The sequence below is a fragment of the Lepidochelys kempii genome, chromosome 2 (assembly GCF_965140265.1).
Source record: "Lepidochelys kempii isolate rLepKem1 chromosome 2, rLepKem1.hap2, whole genome shotgun sequence".
In the NCBI taxonomy this organism is placed as follows: domain Eukaryota; kingdom Metazoa; phylum Chordata; order Testudines; family Cheloniidae; genus Lepidochelys; species Lepidochelys kempii.
The window spans coordinates 2,760,527-2,780,285 of NC_133257.1; the positions used below are offsets into that span (position 1 = coordinate 2,760,527).

The window sequence follows — 19,759 nt, forward strand, 5'->3', positions numbered from 1 at the left end:
AGATCACTGCTGATATGCTGCATGCTGATAAAACAACATGGTGAAACGAGCTTCAGAAATACCTTAGAGACGTTGTCAAGTGAGGGGTTTCTAAGCTCTGGGAGAAGAGCCCCCTCATGGCTGCCTGTCTTCTCTTCCTGGACTAGTGCTTTACAAAACTAGTTCAAAGCCACGTCGGTGATATGACACACGATGCCAGGGGGCCTGGACGACTCTGGTACGTGAATCCCACCACTCTAGGCATAAGGCTGTGGGTCTGCAAAGTGCCCCCTTTGTACTCGACTGCCCAGCTCCTGGTCCGTCTCGAAGATTGGCTCCACTGAGCATTCATTACGATGGGCCAGGGCAGCATGCAGGGCCAATGCAGCCATGTGATTCTGAGCGGCATCTTTGCTGCTCTTTTTCCCTTCGCTCTTGAGTGTATTTGTCTTGTTTTGTCTTTTAGGGAACGGGATTGGACTTTAACATCAGAAGCAATGCCAGCTCCAGCCTATCTCTACTAATGTTGTCTCTCTTCCCCCCAGGACAGTTACTGCCATCTTTAACACCAGCTGAGTGTCTAACGGAGGGTTGTTTCTAAAAACTTGCTCCAGCGAAAGGGAACAAGGGATGCTGTTAAAATGATTACGATCTGACATTTCAAATGCTTTCTCTTTTTACCCCCTCCCTTCTTTTCTGGGTCTTTAATAAGGGTGCAAAGGACGTTTAATGGAGTGTTTTCCATGGCCCCTATGCAGGCTGAGGTCTCTGCATACCAAACCCCGAACCTCATTCAACACGATTTAATGCTGTACAGGTACAGCATCTTGTTAACACCTTTGAGTCTTTGGGCCCCTTTATTCCATCTAAATGAATATACCTTACAGCCCCCATTACCAGAGGATCTGAGCATTGCACACTCTTCATGGATTTAGCAATTGATCCTCACAAACGGCCCTGGGAGGCAGGGCACAGCTACTGTCCCCTCTGGAGAGAAAGGGAACTTAGACAGAGAGACGAAGGCCAGATTTTTAAAGGTATTTAGATGCCTAGTGGGATTTTCAAAGGCATCTAGAACCTAACTCCCATTGATTTCAAGAACTTTACAAAGCTGGCTGTAAGTGACTTGCCCGAGGTCACACAGAAAGTCTGTGGCACAGCAAGGAATTCATAGATTCCAAGGCCGGAAGGGACCATTGTGATCATGTGAATGGAACCAAAGTCCCAAGCTAGTGCCCTAATCACTGGACCATCCTTCCTCTCATCACCCCGGCCCCCCCACTCCCTCCGACCCCAGCAAAGCAGGACGCAAGGATGGAATGCCAACCCAAACAGAGAAAAAAGCCCACGAGCTTGTTCCCGTAAGCACTGAGTGACTGTGCAGTGCTGACCGCATGGTCCCCGCTAACCCACTTCCCAGTACCTCCACATACCGGCAGAGCAAGGGCACGGCCCCCTCAGAGGCCACCAAAGACTGGAAGATCCGCACCAGGATTTCCACTGGGAGGCGCTCTCCCCAGGAGGCCCCAGCAGCTGCCCCGCTTTCCGCAGCCTGGCCCCCAAGTACAGGCTCCTTTGCAGTTGGAGCCCCTCCTTTCTCTCTCTTTCTCTCTCCTGCCACGCCGGTCCTTTGGACATGCTGCAGCTGCTGCTTCTTTGCTAGCGCTTGGTGCTTTCTCTTTGCCACTTTCCTGGGTGGGCGGTCTTGCCCATCGCCTATGTTGGAAATGATCAGCAGCATATCATTGTCCGTCTCATGAACAAAGTAGTCTGGGGCCACTCTCCTGGGGGCCTTGAAAGCCTTCTTCTTTTTAGAGGCCTTGCTGGCATCCCCTGGTCCTGGTCTCCCACTTGCTTTGGTGCCCTGCTTCTTGGAAGCATTCTGCCCTGTGCCGGACGGTTCTGAAGAAGTCCCAGCTTCTCTCAAGTTCTCTGCTGTCCTGGGCTCTTCCATAGTAGCCCGCATAGGCTGGGTTAATCGGCAGGGACAATCTGGCAGCACATTTCTGGCAAAAAAGACAGGTGACAATCACTGCTAGGAGCATTCGGGTACTTTTGCTGCACGTTCCTACCGAGGCACCCTGGGATCTAAGTGAAAACCAACACAGGCCAAGGACAAAAGCTGAATCTCACTCACTGGTTCCAGCCTCCGAGCGTTCACTGGTGGACAGGGCGTGGCGCTCAAAATGACAGGATGTGTGTTCTATTCCTGGCTCTGATGGTGATGTTCGACCCCAGGTGACCCACCTCACCTCTCTGCCACTCAGTTTCCCCAGCTGTAAATTGGGAATGACCATTAATGGATTTTACGACCAGAAGGGACCATTCTGACCATCTAGTCTGAACTCCTGCATAGCACAGGCCAGAGAACCCTACCAGTGAGAGTCTGGATCCAGTCTGAGCTAGAGCGTATCTTCTAGAAAGACTCTAACCCAACACACAAGGGATGGCCTACCCAGAGCACGGAGAGATCGACGGGGGGAAATAAAGTATTACTGTTCCAACCAGTCATCTCCCTGCTGCCCAACTTTACATGCATGGCCCTAACTTCCCGCTTCCCCCACACAGCGCCTAATGAACTCCTGTCAGTGCCCCTGGAGACATCTGCCTATCTTCAGAGCTTCGCACCCTGGGGTCACCCCTAGCCCTGCGCCCCGTTTTTGATCTGCCATGGGAGTGACTTGCTGGTACTTGTGGCTGGGCACGCTGCAGGAGCTGGGTGACACTCCAGTAACCGGCATAGCACTGGGGGCAAATCTGCATTTATGTCAATGTGGTGGGTGAATTTACTGGTGGCGGATGGGGGCGGCTTGCCAGCCGGAGACAGTGGGGGGCTGTCCTTGCCCTGTCTAGCCAGAGAATGGCACTGCTTCAGGCCAGCACTGGGGGGGCTGGGATCCTCCTGCACAGAGCCCTGCTGGGAGCCCCACGCTGCTGGGTCCGGCCCAGCGGGAAGGGCAGAAGGGGAGGTGAAGACACAAGGCCTGAATCTGCAATGCTCAGAAGGGGCAGTGGGGGTGGGGGAGGAGGGACGGGACTCGGGGTGGGGGAGGGGTGAGAGGTGGGAGGGGTGAGAAGGGGGTGAGAAGGAAGAGGGGGCGGTGGGACGGGACTCAGGGGAGGGGAGGGGGAGAAAGGGGAGGGGGCGGGACTCGGGGTGGGGTGAGAAGGGGGAGGGGACGGTGCGGGTGAGGGAGGAGGGACGGGACTCGGGGTGGGGGAGGGGTGAGAAGGGGAGGGGGCGGTGCGGGTGGGGGAGGGGGGATGGGACTCAGGGTGGGGGAGGGGTTAGAAGGGGAGGGGGTGGTGCAGGTGAAGGAAGAGGGGCGGGACTCAGGGTGGGGGAGGAGCGGTGGGGGAGGGGGGACGGGACTCGGGGTGGGGGAGGGGTGAGAAGGGGAGGGGGCGGTGCGGGTGGGGGAGGGGGGATGGGACTCAGGGTGGGGGAGGGGTTAGAAGGTGAGGGGGTGGTGCAGGTGAAGGAAGAGGGGCGGGACTCAGGGTGGGGGAGGAGCGGTGGGGGAGGGGAGACGGGACTCGGGGTGGGGGAGGGGTGAGAAGGGGAGGGGGCGGTGCGGGTGGGGGAGGGGAGACGGGACTCGGGGTGGGGGAGGGGTGAGAAGGGGAGGGGGCGGTGCGGGTGGGGGAGGGGAGACGGGACTCGGGGTGGGGGAGGGGTGAGAAGGGGAGGGGGCGGTGCGGGTGGGGGAGGGGCGGGACTCGGGGTGGGGGAGGGGTGAGAAGGGGAGGGGGCGGTGCGGGTGGGGGAGGGGGGACGGGACTCGGGGTGGGGGAGGGGTGAGAAGGGGAGGGGTGAGAAGGGGAGGGGGCGGTGCGGGTGGGGGAGGGGGGACGGGACTCGGGGTGGGGGAGGGGTGAGAAGGGGAGGGGGCGGTGCGGGTGGGGGAGGGGGGATGGGACTCAGGGTGGGGGAGGGGTTAGAAGGTGAGGGGGTGGTGCAGGTGAAGGAAGAGGGGCGGGACTCAGGGTGGGGGAGGAGCGGTGGGGGAGGGGAGACGGGACTCGGGGTGGGGGAGGGGTGAGAAGGGGAGGGGGCGGTGCGGGTGGGGGAGGGGAGACGGGACTCGGGGTGGGGGAGGGGTGAGAAGGGGAGGGGGCGGTGCGGGTGGGGGAGGGGGGACGGGACTCGGGGTGGGGGAGGGGTGAGAAGGGGAGGGGGCGGTGCGGGTGGGGGAGGGGGGACGGGACTCGGGGTGGGGGAGGACCGGTGGGGGAGGGGTGAGAAGCGGGGGGGGGCGGTGGGCAGGGAGGCCCCAGGGTGACGCGGTAGCGGGGATCCCGGGAGGAGGAGGGGGCCCCCCCCGGGGGTCCCGCGCTGAGGATTGTGGGAAGGGGCAGGGGAGCCGCGCGCTGCTGACCGGGATCCCCGCGCGCCGCCGGCTCCTCAGCCAGGGGCCCGCCAGGCCGGAGGTTGCGGCGCCTTCCGGGTCCGTCACTTCCGGGGCGGGGCCGCCTCGGGGAACCGGGAAGGAGGCTGGAGCCGCGTGTGTGAGTGAGAGAGAGAGAGAGAGAGAGAGAGTGGGGGGAAGTGGGGGCTGGGGGGCGGTGAGGAGGGGGGAAGTGGGGGCTGGGGGGCGGTGAGGAGGGGGGTGGGGAAAGTGTGGGCAGGGGGGAAGTGGGCTCTGGGGGGACAGGACAGGGGAAGTGGGGGCTGGGGGGCGGTGAGGAGGGGGGCTGGGGGGTGGTGAGGAGGGGGGGAAGTGGGGGCTGGGGGGACAGGACAGGGGAAGTGGGGGCTGGGGGGCGGTGAGGAGGGGGGCTGGGGGGTGGTGAGGAGGGGGGGAAGTGGGGGCTGGGGGGCGGTGAGGAGGGGGGTGGGGAAAGTGTGGGCAGGGGGGAAGTGGGCTCTGGGGGGACAGGACAGGGGAAGTGGGGGCTGGGGGGCGGTGAGGAGGGGGGCTGGGGGGCGGTGAGGAGTGGGGGGAAGTGGGGGCTGGGGGGCGGTGAGGAGGGGGGTGGGGAAAGTGTGGGCAGGGGGGAAGTGGGCTCTGGGGGGACAGGACAGGGGAAGTGGGGGCTGGGGGGCGGTGAGGAGGGGGGCTGGGGGGTGGTGAGGAGGGGGGGAAGTGGGGGCTGGGGGGCGGTGAGGAGGGGGGTGGGGAAAGTGTGGGCAGGGGGGAAGTGGGCTCTGGGGGGACAGGACAGGGGAAGTGGGGGCTGGGGGGCGGTGAGGAGGGGGGCTGGGGGGTGGTGAGGAGGGGGGAAGTGGGGGCTGGGGGGCGGTGAGGAGGGGGGTGGGGAAAGTGTGGGCAGGGGGGAAGTGGGCTCTGGGGGGACAGGACAGGGGAAGTGGGGGCTGGGGGGCGGTGAGGAGGGGGGCTGGGGGGTGGTGAGGAGGGGGGGAAGTGGGGGCTGGGGGGCGGTGAGGAGGGGGGTGGGGAAAGTGTGGGCAGGGGGGAAGTGGGCTCTGGGGGGACAGGACAGGGGAAGTGGGGGCTGGGGGGCGGTGAGGAGGGGGGCTGGGGGGTGGTGAGGAGGGGGGGAAGTGGGGGCTGGGGGGCGGTGAGGAGGGGGGTGGGGAAAGTGTGGGCAGGGGGGAAGTGGGCTCTGGGGGGACAGGACAGGGGAAGTGGGATGGGATGCGGGGGTCCAGGGGGACGTGCCCGGAGCCCCGCGGCGGTCACAACCCATAGCTGTGCCCAGGGCTTGGCCTGGGGGGCTGGTGAGCCCCCTGGCAGGAGCAGAGCCAGGGGCCTGGCCTGGGGAGATTCCTGTCCGTGGGGGGAGCTGGGAAAGCCCCCAGGGCCCCCAGCCCAGCGTAGCCAGAGCCCAGGCAGGCGTGGGCTAGGGGCAGCATGGGGCTAGCAGACCCCAGAGCAGCTGCTGTGAGGGGCTTTTAAGCCATTGTACAGACCAGCAGCTCTGGCCCTTTCTGGGCCAGGCCCGCCCCCCCCTTGCAGGACTCGGATTTGTCCCCCCGCCCCCCCCCCAGTTTCACCTCACTTCAAAACTGCTCGCTTCAAAAATCAGACACACACCCAGCAGTGTCAGCCAGGCCAGGACTGAGCATGGCCTCCCTTCTCCCTATCGGCATCAAATCCGTCACCTGGAGTGTAACTATCCCACGTGCATCTCAGGGTACAGTGCAGAGAGCCGTGTAAACAAGTCAGGGTGTGACATTGGAGTTTGTCCTGACTTCTGTAGCCTGTTGTAAAACTAGGCAAATCTCAAGATGAGTTGATGTACCACCCCCGTACCCCCGCTAGATCTCTCAGGACCCCTGCGGTACACATATCCCGGTTGAGAGCCACTAGCATATATAACTCCTAAATAACACAGGCCATAAGGAGTGCAGTCAGGGGTGGGTCTGGGTGGGGGGTCACTTGGGATCCAGCCAGCTCAGTCCTCAATCAAGCAACTCTGACCGGCTGGCTGTGGGGTTCTCAGAAGAAGCCAATAAACTAGCAGATAAGAGGGGCCCATTGGGTGCTTGGTGGGGATTTCACAACACTTTTGATAAGGCTTCTCCACAAAAAGCTGTTGGGGAAATGAATAACCCCTGGTAGGAGGGGAAGCCTTGTGGTGTGTTGGCTGCTGGCTGGGTGGGACGAAGCAGGGAGCTGTGGTGAGCAGCAGCTGGCCTGTTTGGATAGAGGTTGATAGTGAGTGACTTGTTTGGCTGCTCCATGGCCATGTGCATGATTTAGAGGAGGGAGTGACCGGGGGTTGATGAAATTCACCAATGCCCCTAATGTTGTTATGCCAACAAAACTACACAGGATAGTTTCAGGGGACAAGACAAGATGTCACGTTTATTATAACACAATTTGATTTAAGACCAATAACGAATATCTAATACCTATGTATACACAGACACACCCCAAATGTTCTGCAGCTGCGGTATAGTTACCAGTCCTGAATGTAGCTTGTGGCGGCTCACTGGCCAGGAAAGCCGGGCACAAGGAAGAGCTGGGTCTCTGTTGGGCATGCACTGATGCCCTTCCATGTTGGCAGCAGAATGTTACCCTCCAAAGTCTTCCATCTCATCCATCCTGTTTGTAGGCTTTAGTTTGAATCCAGAGTCTATAGTTCTTGCTGTGTCATGCTTCCTCTGGGTTCAGTGTGACTGATCACCCGTCAATTGCAGACGTGACTTTCAGCCTAGGAGCTGGCTTTGATGTTTCTTCAATTGTACTTTTGTTTTTTCTTTTTAGGGTGGACTCTTCTTTCTTTGTCAGGGCTGTTGTCTGCATCTTCAGCCCTTGGTGTTTACACATTATTTCATCAGGACAGGCTGGGGCTGGAGGTTGATTCCATCATCCATCCATCCCTCATCCCCACATCTAAACTACACTAATCAGATTACAGCAGGGTTTAGCAAAAATGAAGTGAGCATTTTAAAATGGGTTACAACATGGACACATGTAAGGAATGGCAAACAGGGAGCAGAAGTTACAATGTTGAAGCAGTGCAAGTTTCAGTAGTTTTAGCAGCAATTGGATTGAAAGTGAAACTCAATTAGCCAGTTATTGGGGTAACCGGTTTTATGAATGAATGTTGTTTCATTCATGAAACTTTGCTTATGAAGTTATATTAATAAAGTGAACAATTAAAACCAATTTCATTTGTCAGTTCTACAAGGTGTGTGAGAGGCACAGCTCCAGGTGGGGATGAGCACAGTAAAGGACTGGGCAGGTGGGATTAAGCGTGGCCATGGGTAAGGCAACGTGCGCCGGCGGAGATGATGTCTCACGCTGATGGGCTCTGCATTTCCAGGACTTGCCAGGAGGGAACTCAGGAGGTGTTGGGACATCAAGTGGTGCTGGAGTCTCAACTCACAGGCTGTCTGGCTGCCTCCCAACCATAAGGAAGAATCTGCTGAGGCTGCAGAGAAGGGCACTGAGGCTGGCCAGAGGTATGATGGGGTAACTTAGCCCTGGGATGAATGAGAACTGGTCCATCCAGCTTTCTTCTTCCTCCCATAATCTGCGCCCCTGGAGTTATGCAGGGACACTAGTGGCAGGTCCATTTAGCTCAGGTTAAAGCAGGTCCTGGTTTGTGGAGCAGACTCGTATGGCTTCCTGCGCAGGAGGGCAGGGAGATCAGTGCTGGGCTGGATCTGAAAGCTGCTGATAGCTTTGCAGCCGGGGCTGATGCTGGTAACTGTCGGGTTAAACTGGCAGCGGCTGGATCTTGTGGTTTTTGGAATCTTCTCTCTGCCTGCTCAGAAACGCCCATTGCACAACTTCCCCCAGGTCCCGTTGCACAGCGGGCACTGTGCACGCTGCCCGGGGGGAAGGAGCAGTGCACGTCTCTGGAGCAGCGGGGTTTGTCCCGGTGCTAGATGCTCATTCCAGCATCAGGGGAGCACCTGGCGCTCCGCTCTAGCGCTCAGCACGTTCCGTGCCCTGAAGAGCTTTTGACTGTGTACAAGACGAGGCAAAGAGCAGGGACGTTTGCAGAACCTGAATTCCTGAGACGTGCTGGGCTGTGTGATTTCCGGGGCAGCTCTGCATTTTTGACTTACCCACTCCTTCCTTGTAATAGGAACAGCCAGTTGTTCCCTCTCCCCCCTCCCCCACTTCTGTATCAGTGCAGTTGAGCAGGGGGCTGTTTTTAATCACAGGATTCCAAAGGGATCCGCCATCCTGACTTGTGACATGCCTGCTCTGTGCCAGCTGCCATAGGGTGACTGCCAGGAAGTCCTCCCAAGGGTGCAGTACGGGACTCTTGCTCCAGTAACACTTCAGTCACTTACCTTGTCCCATGGTCCCCTGAGATTAACCCCCTGAAGGGGCTAGAGGAAGCAGCATCAGGCTGGCTGGGAGGATGAGGAGCCGATAGGACATTCTGGGTTGTATCTGGAGCAGTGAGGGGCTGTCACCACTTGCCCTGCAGCCTGGGGTGCCTCCCAATGCTTTGCTACTGTAGGTCCCAACCTGGGCTCCTCAAACAGCCAAACAGCATGCAGGTCACACCCTGAGTGTGTGTGTGTAGCCACAGCCCTAGGCCAGCAGCTCTGACCCCAGCAGCCTGTCAGCAACACACCAGCCACACTCTGGCTTCCAGGAGCCTTGGGTTACAATCTTCAGGGTGATCCCAGCACACTCCCAGTCCTGCATTCCCCCCACTTTCTCCCTCTACACAAAGGTGGTTCTGCACTGTTCAGCCCTCTCCTCCTCAACAACCATCTGCTCCTGTAAATGAAGTTACCCAACCAATTCACAACGCTGGATTCGTTTTAATTAAAGAATGAAACAAATTTGTTTATTTACAAGGAGGGAGATTTTGAGTGAGTACAAGCATAAGGCATTAAAGTCGGAAATGCTTACAAGAGAGATAAAGATGAAAGCGTTCGGACGTGCACGCTCAGTACATTGTCCCACTGCACCGCCCCTGCTCAAGCCCTGGCCGCTGGAGTTCAGCATGCTGGGCCCTGGTAGGACAGTTCCAGCCCCAGCACACCAAAATGTCGGCTCTCTGGTAAAGGATGTTGTCTCTTTCAGCAATGGCTGGCTGTGGGGATCCCTGCTCCAGCAGCTCTGGACTCCTCGTTGCCCTTTGCCTGGCATAGCTCAGGCTGTTGGATTCGGTTTTGGATCCACCAGTCTATGAGGTAACCCTTTGCAGAGCTGGTGCTATTCACCAGTGGATGAGCTGGACCTGACCTTGTTCTCTTCTCTGTTGCCAGGGCTGAGGGAATGGCTGCGTCTGTGATGGGCCAGGCCATGATCACCCACGTGCTGGTGGCCCTTTTCGGAATGGGCTCCTGGGTCGCCGTGAACTCCTTGTGGGTGGAGCTCCCCGTGGTGGTGAAGTGGCTTCCAGAAGGTGAGGAGCAATGGTGTGCTAGGAGCTGATGGGTGGTGATAAAGCAGCGCCTGCGGGCCCGGCATGGGTGATGCCCCAGGCTTCACCTGGCACGTAGGAGCAGCCGCAGTGGGTGGTCAGGTGTCTTGCCTTCTGCTGTGCCATTCATCTCTCCTTTCTAGCTGCCACAACGCCCCGAAGCCAGCGGAGAGGAGGAAAGTGTTTAATGGGGAATTGCTGTCGTTACACAGTAACATCCCTGGGATCGTGAATGGGGCTGGAGGGGCTTAGACAATCCCCGTTCTAGGGAAACAGCTGAGAACCTGCTAGTCCGGGGCTCGGCGACTAGGGGAAAAGTCGGTGTTCTGGGGGCTGGGGAGTTCTCACTTAGCCCCTCCCCAGCAGCATGAGCCCTCCGAATGCTGCGTTAGCCTGCATGGCTGCGACTGCCCAAGCACGGGGGATCCTGCAGACCCTGAATAACCCAGCTGCTGGCCTGGGGTTCAGTCTGCCACTCCGCCCGAGCCAGGCACCGGGAGAGCAGCTGGAAACCTGCCGCCGGCCGTTTCCTGGACTCAGAGGGGCCAGCATCCGGTGCTGGTTGCGCAGAGGTGTTCTGCCCTGGAAGCATGCTGCACGTGTTGTTTTAGCTAGCGCCAGCTCAGAGCTCCAGGCAACAAACACGAGGTGCCAGCCGACCGGGCGGAGAACAAAGGCAGGAAGGGACAAACTCCTCCGGCTTCCAGAGGGTTTCCCGGCCCAGGGCGAAGAGTCATTGGAGGGTCCTTGGTGGAGAGGGAGGCAGCAAGGACACCGCTGGTGTGAACACGAGCAGCTGCCCTCTGGGCTCTGGATTCCTAGCTGGAGCCTGAGTGCAGAGTGTTGCCGTTGGACTGGGAACACAGGCCCCAAGGGAGCTTTGTCCTGCTCCCCAGCTGCTGCCCCGGACTGCTGTGGGGACGAGATGGCGGGGCTCAGCCGGCCTAGTGAAGAAGAACTGTGGAGTCCCTGGTGTCCAGCAGAACTTCTCCCCCAGGGGAGCCCTGCCTGGGGGGTGGTTGGGTTATCCCGGTCTCTGGGAGTGTGGATCTGGTGCTGGGAGCCAGCAGGTGCTGCCCAGCTCTGGCCCAGGCTTGCTGCCTGGCCTTGGCGTTCTGCCCTCCACCCGCACTTCCTGGAGGAGAACAGCCCTTAGCCTGTCGCTCGGGGGTGGAGACTAGCGCGTGCTGCGCTGGGGAAGGCCATCGGGGCAGACTGACTGGGTGTTTCCGGCATGCTGGGGCTGGCTCGTTAGCGGGATAGAGAGCGGTAGGCAGCTATTTCCAATACTCTTCTCCTGGTCCAAGGGCCGGGGGGCTCCGACCCAGTAAGTTAGTATTAGGGCTGTTCCAGTTCCACCCCCTCCCGTCCCCCAAACGAGTGACGCTCTGTTCATGCTGATGAGGGATTCTGCTGGGATCTGCACCGGCCCCACGGACGGCCCTGCGACAGCGACACCATGAGCGCAGGGAGGCAGCTCTTTGCCCGTTGCCTGGTCCGAGAGGGAACTCGCTGCCCCGACAGCAGGATCCGATCCCCCAGGCAGAGAGGGGCCTGCTCGCCTCTTCTGTAGCCGGATTGGCTAGGAGGAGCTGGCCATGAGGATCATCTGGCCTGGGGGTTCCAAACTCTCCCATGGGGTGGGCCACACCTTGGCGAGTCTGGCAACCCACTCCCCTCCTCCCTCCCCCCCCCCCAGCACTCGCATGTGGCAGAGATGGTGGAGGAGGAGCTGGGAGATTTCCTGGCTGATGTGCCCAGTGCCTAGGGAGTTACTTGCAGGCTCCTTTTGTTCCTCATTTAACTCCCCTTCTCTGCCACCCTGCACACACATGCCAGCCACCTGCCCCCCACACATACACTACCCAGCCTCTCGGGGGCCCTCTTCTCCCCTTCCCCTGCTCCCTTCTGATGTGGTGCCTGCACCCCCTGGGGCAGCTGTTTCTCCCCCTCCTCCGTGGAGCCGCAGCTCCAGCATGCCTCCCTCCAGGCCCGCCTCTGTCCCTCAGAGCCTGCATTGCTTGGAGCCAGCCCCTGGTGAGCAGCCAGCCCTCTGCACGCCCCCCACAAGTACTCCATGGGCCACGGCAAGGGAGCCCTGGGGCTGGAGAGGCCCTAGCTGCAGGAGACTGTCAGGCCAGCCCCATGGTCTGCACAGGCAGCATCCTGGGGGCGGGAGGCAGGCTGGCGTGCTTCCCCTGTGGGGTTATTGAAGGTGCCGGAGGCCTGGTCTCTGTCTCGTCAGGGCCGCCCACCTGAAGGCAGCCTCTGCACCTGCTGCAGGCACATGGTGTTCCCAGCTAAGCCCTGCCTGGGGCTGGAGTTGCTACCAGCCGTGCCAGCGGAGAGTGGGTCACGTTCCTGGCAGCGTAACCTCCCCGAACGAACGGCTGGATTCCCTCCATGGAATTCACATGCAGGCCCTGGCCTGGCCCCCTGCTGCTAGCAGCCGGCTGCCTGGGGCTCCCCTGTGAACAGCTGTGTTCTCGGCCCATCCCCACTGGTCCCCAGAACCCTTGCACAGTGAAGCGTCTCCATGCAGAGGCCCAGCACTCTTGTGGGGAGGCGGGGGGGGCAGCAGCAGAGCTGTGCCAGTTGCTTTGCTAGCAACGTTTCGTTAGCTGCAGAAGGGCCAGCGTCTGCCGTGGCCCTCTGTGCAGCTTCCCCCCGCCCCCCTCCTCGCTATCTGCGGGGAGATCAGCCCATGGGCTCCTTTCCCCCGTAGGTAGGGCTGCACTGTGCTAATCCCACGGGAGGCTGCATAGCCCCATGGGAGCACTGCCTTCTCTCTCTCCCCTCACACAACCAGAGCCGGGACGACGCAAAACCCAGGCGCTGGCCCCTTTCGGGTGCTGCCCTGAAGTCTGTTTGCAGCCTCTGCTTCCCTCTCTGGCCAGGGACGAAGGTGGGGGGCACGTGCTGGTCTCCAGGGAGCGAGGCGAGGCGGCTCTGCTGGCCTGCAATAGAAGGGGGAAGAATTACAGGCGGCATCACTCTGGACTGGGCCCTGGGGTGCCTGGCGCACCGAGGAGCCGGCTGCCCTGCACAGCAGCAGGGCGAAGGGCTCGGGTCGGCAGGGTGTCCCTAGTGCTACATCTCTCCCCCTCCAGGCTGGAATCTCCCTGCATACCTCTCAGTCCTCATCGCCCTGGGGAACGTGGGCCCCCTTGCTGTCACCCTGGCTCACAAGCTGGCCCCTGGGTGGCTGAAGGAGCGCTGGGTCATCCATGCCATCCAGGTGCTGGGTGTGGTGGCAGCCCTCTTCATGGCTCTCTTCTGGCACCGGACGGCGATGGTGGCGGGGGAGCCCCACAGTCTGGCCTTCCTGCTCCTGGCCTTCCTCCTGGCCTTCGTCTGCTGCACCTCCAATGTCACCTTCCTGCCCTTCATGTACCAGTTCCCCCAGCCGTTCATCCGCACCTTCTTCGTCGGCCAGGGCCTGAGCGCTCTCTTCCCTTGCGTGGTGGCCCTGGCCCAAGGGGTGGGCAAGCTGGAGTGTCGCAACGCCACCTCCGGCAACGGCTCCCAGCCCCACTACCTGGAGGAGAACTTCCCGGCGGACACCTACTTCTGGCTGATGTCCGCCATGCTCGCTGTCTCAGCGCTCTCCTTCCTGGGGCTGATCCTGCAGCGCAGCAGCTCCACCGCCGGCCAGGAGAGCTCTTCCAAGGGCAGCGTGGAGACGGAGGAGTCCTTCCCACTGCAGGACGGCACCCCCACATCGGACAGCGCCGCAGAGATCGCCAAGGACGCCCGCCCCCCGGCCCAGGCCACCTCCTTCTGGACGGGCCGGAACATCTGCCTGCTGGTGCTGCTGGGCGTCTCCAACGCGCTGACCAATGGTGCGCTGCCCTCGGTGCAGAGCTACTCCTGCCTGCCCTACGGGAGCGCGGCCTACCACCTCTCCGTGGTGCTCAGCAACATCGCCAACCCCGTGGCCTGCTTCATCGCCATGTTTGTGCTGTGCAGGTAGGGCAGGGTGCTGTAGGTGATACATGTACCAGCCTCCTCCCTTACACCCCTCTTCACCCTTGCCCTGGGTGTTGGTCCTCATCCCAGAGTGCGCTTCAGCACCGTCTGACCCCGCCCGCCCCCCCCCCCCGCCTGAGAGGGGGCCGTGCTGCGGGGCAGGATTGAGGGGCGTTGGTGCAGCTGTGGGGGGCCTCTGGACTGGGCCAGCAAGGGGAGCTGCACACCCAACTCTTAAGATGGTGGCCCTGTGTTAGGAGTTGGGTGCCCAGCACGTACCTGAGTCGTTCCTGATGATGTCCCTAGTGAGCAGCCAAGCGGGGTCCAGGGCTTGTGCACGTTAAATGTTTGTAAAACCGAGACCATATCCCCACCTCCCACTCCAAACCTGCCAGGTGCCCCCTATTGTCCAGTTGCCAGTGGGGAGGGGGCAAGCTCAGACTGATCGGGCAGGGGCCAGTGGGAGTCGGGGGATATTTATGGAAGGGGGGGGGCTGAGAGGAAGACTTGCCCAGCGGTTAGGCCCTAGGACTTGGGAGAGCTGAGTTCAGCTCCCTGCTCCGCAACAGACACAATGGGTGACCTTGGGCACGTTCCTTAATATCTCTCTGTCTCCGTTCCACACTTCACAACTCCCCCGGATGCTGTGAGGATAAACGCAGGGAAGGTTTGAGGTGCTCAGATATGACAGGGGTGGGGACATATAACTGCTATCTGTTGACTGGCTCTAGGGGGGCTGAAGCCCCCATCATCCCCCATTGCACAGCTTGGCCCCTTCCTTTCAGCCCCACTTTGCCCTACATTGGTCCAACACCCCCTCACCGCACAGACTCCCCTACCCCTGCTCCAAGCCCCCTATCTCCACACTGCTCTTTGCCCCCCACCCCACATGTCCCCACTGCTCTGAGCCCCCTCTACCTACACGTTCCCACTGCTCCGAGCCCCATCTGCCCACACGTCCCCACTGCTCTGAGCCCCCCTCCCCACACGTCCCCACTGCTCTGAGCCCCACCTAGCCTATGGGGAAGAGGCTCTTCACAGAGCAGGCTCAGAGAGGTGTGATGTGGCCCATTCATCTCAATGAGGTGTTCTCAGCTGGAGGAGGAGGTCCCATGGAGATGATGCAGGCTGACCCATCACCTTGGGGAGGTGTGAATTGCTCCAGCTGAGCAAGTTCTTTCTCTGTGTCCCCCCCCCCCCCCCCGGTCAGGTATGTCTACACCTAAAGTGCCACAGTTGTGCTGCTTCCCTGCTTCAGTGTAGACGGGAACGGACTGAGCTCAATCCCTCCCCTACAGAGCTCTGCTCTGAGCCCCAAGTGTGCACAAAATAACTTAAGGTACCTGTTGATTTAGTAACATGCTGGGGTTGGGGGAGGGGTTATCGTGGGAGCCCCTTTCTCAAATCACCCCAAATCTTGCTCATGAGCTCTGCCCGGCACCCCACAGAGCGCTTAGCACCCGCAGGAAGTGCTGCCCGATCTAACACGTACGGAGCTGGTGCGCTGCTCTGACCTCAGCAGTGCCCAGTGCTGCTCAGACAGCAGGGCAGTGCTCCTGTCCCCTGCCCCCACTCGCCCCATTGGCCCCCAGGCCGATATTCAGACTGGCAGCTCCGGCACCGAGCTCGTCTGCAGCCCGCGACTGACCCTCGTTTGTCTTCTCTCTACCCCCCAGGTCAGCGGTGGGCTTGGGCGTCATCTCTGTGCTGGGAGGCGTCTTTGCGGCCTATCTGATGGTGCTGGCCGCGCTCAGCCCCTGCCCTCCCCTGCTGGGCAATGCCGCAGGAGTCGCCCTGGTGGTGAGTACGGTGGAGTCCGGGCCCCGGTCTCTCCGAAGGCCTCTGCACCGGGCTGCAAAAGGAGCCATCAGAGCATCCCCTGCTGTTGGGCTGAGGCTTCGCTCCAGGCACTGTTCTCTGGGGCACCGTCCAGTTGGCCTCTGGAGGGGGCTTCAAATGAGGGGGCTTCCCAGGGCTAATGTCTCTCTGCCCTTGGGAAACGTCCCTCCGGTCTCCTCCCATGGCTCCCGGTTCTGCCCCTCCTGCCCTGTTCTGCTTCTCGGGGTTCAGTCTCCCGGTGTCTGATACCAGGCTCACAGGGCTGGAGAACTGTCTGAGAGTCCAGGCAATGCCCGGGATCCCCAGGGGCTGGTGAGTGCTTTCCCCCCCGTGCCCACCGCTGGTGGGTGACCCCTGGTTCTCAGCCCGGCCACCCAGGCCTGTTTGCTCCCAGAGGGTCTCGGGCCCATGAGGTGGGGATGGCTGCATTGGTCCTGTCTGTCGCGACCCCTGGGTTCCCTTGGGTTGCTGTGGTCGGCCCCCGTTACTGGCTGAGGCCATGTCTGTCCCCGACAGGTGCTGTCCTGGATCCTGTTCCTGGGGCTCTTCTCCTACCTCAAGGTGGTGATCGGCAGCCTGCTGCACGAGGCCGGCCATGCGGCGCTGGTGTGGTGTGGAGCGGTCATCCAGGTGGGCTCCTTGGTGGGGGCCCTGGCCATGTTCCCCATTGTCAGCATCTATCACCTCTTCCAGAGCGGGCAGGACTGTACCGACAGCTGCGGGGCATGAGCTGGGGGCAGGACACGGCAGCCCCATGGGGGGCTCTGCCCGGATGGAACTGGCACCCGCTGGCCTCTGCCTTAGGGACGTAAGAATTGCTGTAGAGGTTCAGAGCACTGGGCCATCTCGTCCCGCAGCTCCTGGCCAATAGCTGATGCTTCAGAGGAAAAGCCCCTGGTGCCCCGGCCAGCTGGGAACCTTTGCCCTCCCGGGGGAAGGCTGGCTCCTCCCCTGCTGCTCGGAGCACCGAGGGCTGTGGGCCGGTCACGCTGTCCTACAGACCAGGGGCTCGGAGGCCTGCCCAGCCCTGCTGCCTGGGGAGAGGGGTAGCAGCCCTGCCTTGCGGCCTGGTTCCCTGGGGCTGGCAGCTGCTGCACTCGCTGCTTCTCTGGCTGATTGTTAGGACGCACAGAGCTGGGGCTGGGGTGGGGGAGGCTTTGCTGACGCTGCTGACGCTGACGCTGCCAATGTCCCACTGTCAGAGCGGGGGGCCCCTGTGGCGCAGGACTAGGCTCCACGGGGTGTCATTCCCCCCTGCAGGGGATCCCACAGCAATGGCCGCTGACTGGATGGAGCCGCTGGGCGCCCTTCTCCTGCACCGTTCCACTTGCCCTGCGGCCTCCCCCAGCCATCCCAGCCCCCGCCCAGTGCTCTCAACACTCGTTAATCCTGAGCCCCCGCTGCCCCCGCCCTGGGCGTCCCTTCCCGCACCCTGCCCCCAGCGCTCCATTCCTGGGGCCTCTCCTCGGCACTGACCGAGCCCTCGGCTGAGCCTGGGGTTCTGGCGGACGTTAACGCTGGGGCTGGGGCTGCCCTGTGTTCGATACCCTCTGTGCTGTGTTAGCCCCACGGAATTAACCCCTGCTCACTGAAGAGTGGTGGGATTGTGGGGAGCCCAAGGAGGGGCTGGGCTCTGATCCCAGCCAGTGCAGCCTGCTCCCTCCAGTCTGCCCCAGAGCTGGTGTCTGTGCCCTGCCTTCAGGAGGATGTTCCCCAGCCACCTCCTGGGGGTGGGGGGTGCCCTGATGCCCAGCCAGCCCCATGCTTCACTCCCAGCAGCCTCTTCTCCAGCACGGAGCTGATCAGCCTCAGCCCAGGGAGTTTATCTTGGCAGGACAATGGGCAAACAGTTTTGCCTGACCCTCTGCAGGTCTGCATGGCTCCTGCCCCACAAAATTGGGGGGATGGGGGTTCCCCACTGCGTGTGGCGGGGGGAGGCGCTCCGCTCCCTGAGCAGCCTGGGACCAAAGCCAGCAGGGAGCCTCCATGCAGAAATCTGCAGCCTTGGGGGTCTCCTAAGCCATGCCCTGTCTTTCCAGCCTGTGCAGGGTGGCACACGCTGCCTGGTTATTAGCCGTGTCACCTCCACGTGCCCTGTTGAATGTTGCCCGGTGTGCTCATGCCACTGTGTCTTACTGGCTCCTGCAGGGGCTCCATGGGGCTTTGCTTGGGGCGGGCAGGCGGGCAAGCAGCAATCTGTCCCTGTGGCGTTAGAAAGATGGTGATTTTGTGTAGACGCTGACCCCCCGCCCATGGGCCAAGGCAGGGGTGGAACAGGAATAAAGTTTCGTATCACAATCACTGGGGCTTGGCACTGGTGTCCCTGGGCAGGGGCCCTGGCCTGGGGGGGCCTGGGGCTGACGCGTCCCCCTGGGGGGGACTGAGCTAGCTGCACGGATTGCTCGTCACGGCGCCATTCTGGGAGCAGGCGACGGGATGGGTCACTTGATGATTCCCTGGTCTGTTCACTCCCTCCGGGGCCCCTGGCATTGGCCACTGTCGGCAGACAGGACACTGGGCTAGATGGACCCTTGGTCTGACCCCGTCTGGCTGTTTTTATGCAGCTACTGGGGCGTACGGGGGTCCTGCTCCTCCAACCTGCCCAGGCGCGCCAGCCCCCGTGGAGGTGGCTCCCCACTGGAGGGCCAGGCCCGCCTGAGCAGCAGTTGTGTGTAGGCCCCATGCAGGAAGGAAGCCTGGCTCCAGGGGGGTGCAGTGTGCTCTGGTGCCAGGGCCCCCCGTGCGGCCCACGCAGGTGTGAGCACTCCCCAGTTAGTGATGCCCCGGGGCAGCGCCGTGGCCCGGCTCTGGGCCTCGGGTGGGTCTGGCTGCTGAGCGTCAGGCGCTGTCCATGCAGAACAGTGCGCCCTTTGTCCGTGCGATGGAGGGAGCTGCAGGCAGCAGCCGTGCCGCACCACGAGGGCGTTTGGGCCTGGGGCCGGCTCCTGGAATGCTCTACGGCCTTCAGATTGCTACAGCCTCTGGCAAACCGCAGCTGCTCTCCACAAGCCGGTGTGATCTCGGGAGCACGTGAAGCACAGGGCTGTGCCGGGCCTGGAGCCAGGCAGCAGGGGCACCAGGAGGACAAGTGACGGGGGCTGCGTGACCTGAGAGCCTTGGGGGCGACGTGTCCTGGAGAGCATTGCCGGGATGCAATGGCCGTAGAGGGGAGCTCCTGGGGAAGGTGGCCTGAGGTGGGGAGCTGGGCTGGCTCAAGAGGGGAGGAAGGCTGCAGGACCAGGGGTGGGGTGGGGGGGAGGCAGGAGGCAGCTCCATGTTGGTCCCTGCCTGCTGCATGGGGAAGGGTGCCTGGAAGGCTGATTGTTGGGCAGCTCAGGCAGTGGGGCGCATGACTAGGCCTGCCCTGGGGGCTGTTCTGTGCTCTGCATAGCGTAGGGCAGGGCTGGGGCCAAAGTCCCTTTGAGTGTGAAGTCAAAGTCCCTTGCCAAGGGTTCTGGGTACTACCGGAGCCTTCATGTTCTCGGAGGCCAACAGCGGGGGAATCTGTCCGCTCCTCCCCTCCATGGCTGGGGAGAAGATTGTGCCCCATCTTGCAGGCCCAGGGCTGGCCAGGGCGCCCCACACATCTGGGGCTGCTGGGCTTGGATCCTGCAGCTTATTCCAGCTGGTGAGGGAGCTGCCTTGTTAATGTTTCCCCTGGCCCCTGCTGCCCCACACTACTCTGGTTCCCTGCTGAACGGGGCCGGTTGGAGAGATACCTGAGACCATGGCTTCCCGGCAGGGCTGCATTCCACTGTGCCAGTGAACCTGCCAGCCCAGAGGCCCAGGCTGGTGTGTGCGGGAGATGGAAGTTTCCCCACAGCTGGGTCTGGCCTGGGGAACTCACTGCCACAAGAGAGAAGAGATCCCGCAGCCTCACTGTACTCAGAGCCACGGGCAGGGTCTAGCTTTGGGCCTTGTCTCTTCCTCTGTGGGCTCTTCAAAGCCATCCCTTCTCTCACCCCCAGCCGACAGATCACTCCCATTTCTCTTCTCAGCTGGGCGCAGTTTAGATCGGTTGGTGGCATCCGGATGCCCTGGTGCTGGGCCTGGAGAAGCACCTGCCTGGGTGTGAGTGGTGTGCCGCTGGCCTGGGCCCTGGAGAGAGCCCTAGTGCGTAGGTAACACTCCCACCCCTGCCCCTCTGTGGGAGCTGGGGTCA

General features: G+C 61.5%; 2 protein-coding genes across 13 annotated transcripts in view; one reads left to right on the forward strand and one right to left on the reverse strand.

The window, feature by feature from the left end:
* FBXL6 (F-box and leucine rich repeat protein 6) overlaps positions 1 to 4,439 on the reverse strand; it is a 16,923-nt gene extending 12,484 nt beyond the window's left edge. For 2 of the 5 annotated variants that reach the window (XM_073329865.1, XM_073329862.1), the window contains exons 1-2: positions 4,359 to 4,439; positions 1,413 to 1,985 (exon numbers count right to left, since the gene is read on the reverse strand). In XM_073329865.1, coding sequence (XP_073185966.1) covers positions 1,413 to 1,945 — 533 coding nt within the window. In that variant the 5' untranslated portion in view covers positions 1,946 to 1,985; positions 4,359 to 4,439. Of the gene's footprint in view, positions 1 to 1,412; positions 2,068 to 2,112; positions 2,998 to 4,358 lie in introns of those variants that run through there. The other 3 variants (XM_073329863.1, XM_073329864.1, XM_073329867.1) reach the window with 3 other exon arrangements.
* SLC52A2 (solute carrier family 52 member 2) lies at positions 4,363 to 17,898 on the forward strand. Of its 8 annotated transcripts, none has more exons than XM_073329869.1 (7): positions 4,363 to 4,488; positions 7,155 to 7,328; positions 7,717 to 7,855; positions 9,447 to 9,556; positions 9,632 to 9,771; positions 12,900 to 13,758; positions 15,435 to 16,206. In XM_073329869.1, the coding sequence occupies exons 4-7, from the start codon at positions 9,552 to 9,554 to the stop codon at positions 15,841 to 15,843; spliced, it is 1,413 nt and encodes a 470-aa protein (XP_073185970.1). In that variant the 5' UTR covers positions 4,363 to 4,488; positions 7,155 to 7,328; positions 7,717 to 7,855; positions 9,447 to 9,551; the 3' UTR covers positions 15,844 to 16,206. The 8 variants fall into 8 exon arrangements, with proteins under 8 accessions (XP_073185970.1, XP_073185969.1, XP_073185975.1 ...); XM_073329875.1 differs by lacking the exon at positions 7,155 to 7,328 and having other exon boundaries at positions 4,371 to 4,488; positions 15,435 to 15,558; positions 16,114 to 17,898; XM_073329870.1 differs by lacking the exon at positions 4,363 to 4,488 and adding an exon at positions 5,600 to 6,078.
* Positions 17,899 to 19,759: the final 1,861 nt, after the last annotated feature.

Bases quoted from the DNA above. Each gene is read 5' to 3' on its own strand.
- SLC52A2 (XM_073329869.1), top strand. The intron at 9,772-12,899 runs GTGAGGAGCAAT...CTCCCCCTCCAG, and splicing joins GGTGAAGTGGCTTCCAGAAG to GCTGGAATCTCCCTGCATAC. The intron at 13,759-15,434 runs GTAGGGCAGGGT...TCTACCCCCCAG, and splicing joins GCCATGTTTGTGCTGTGCAG to GTCAGCGGTGGGCTTGGGCG.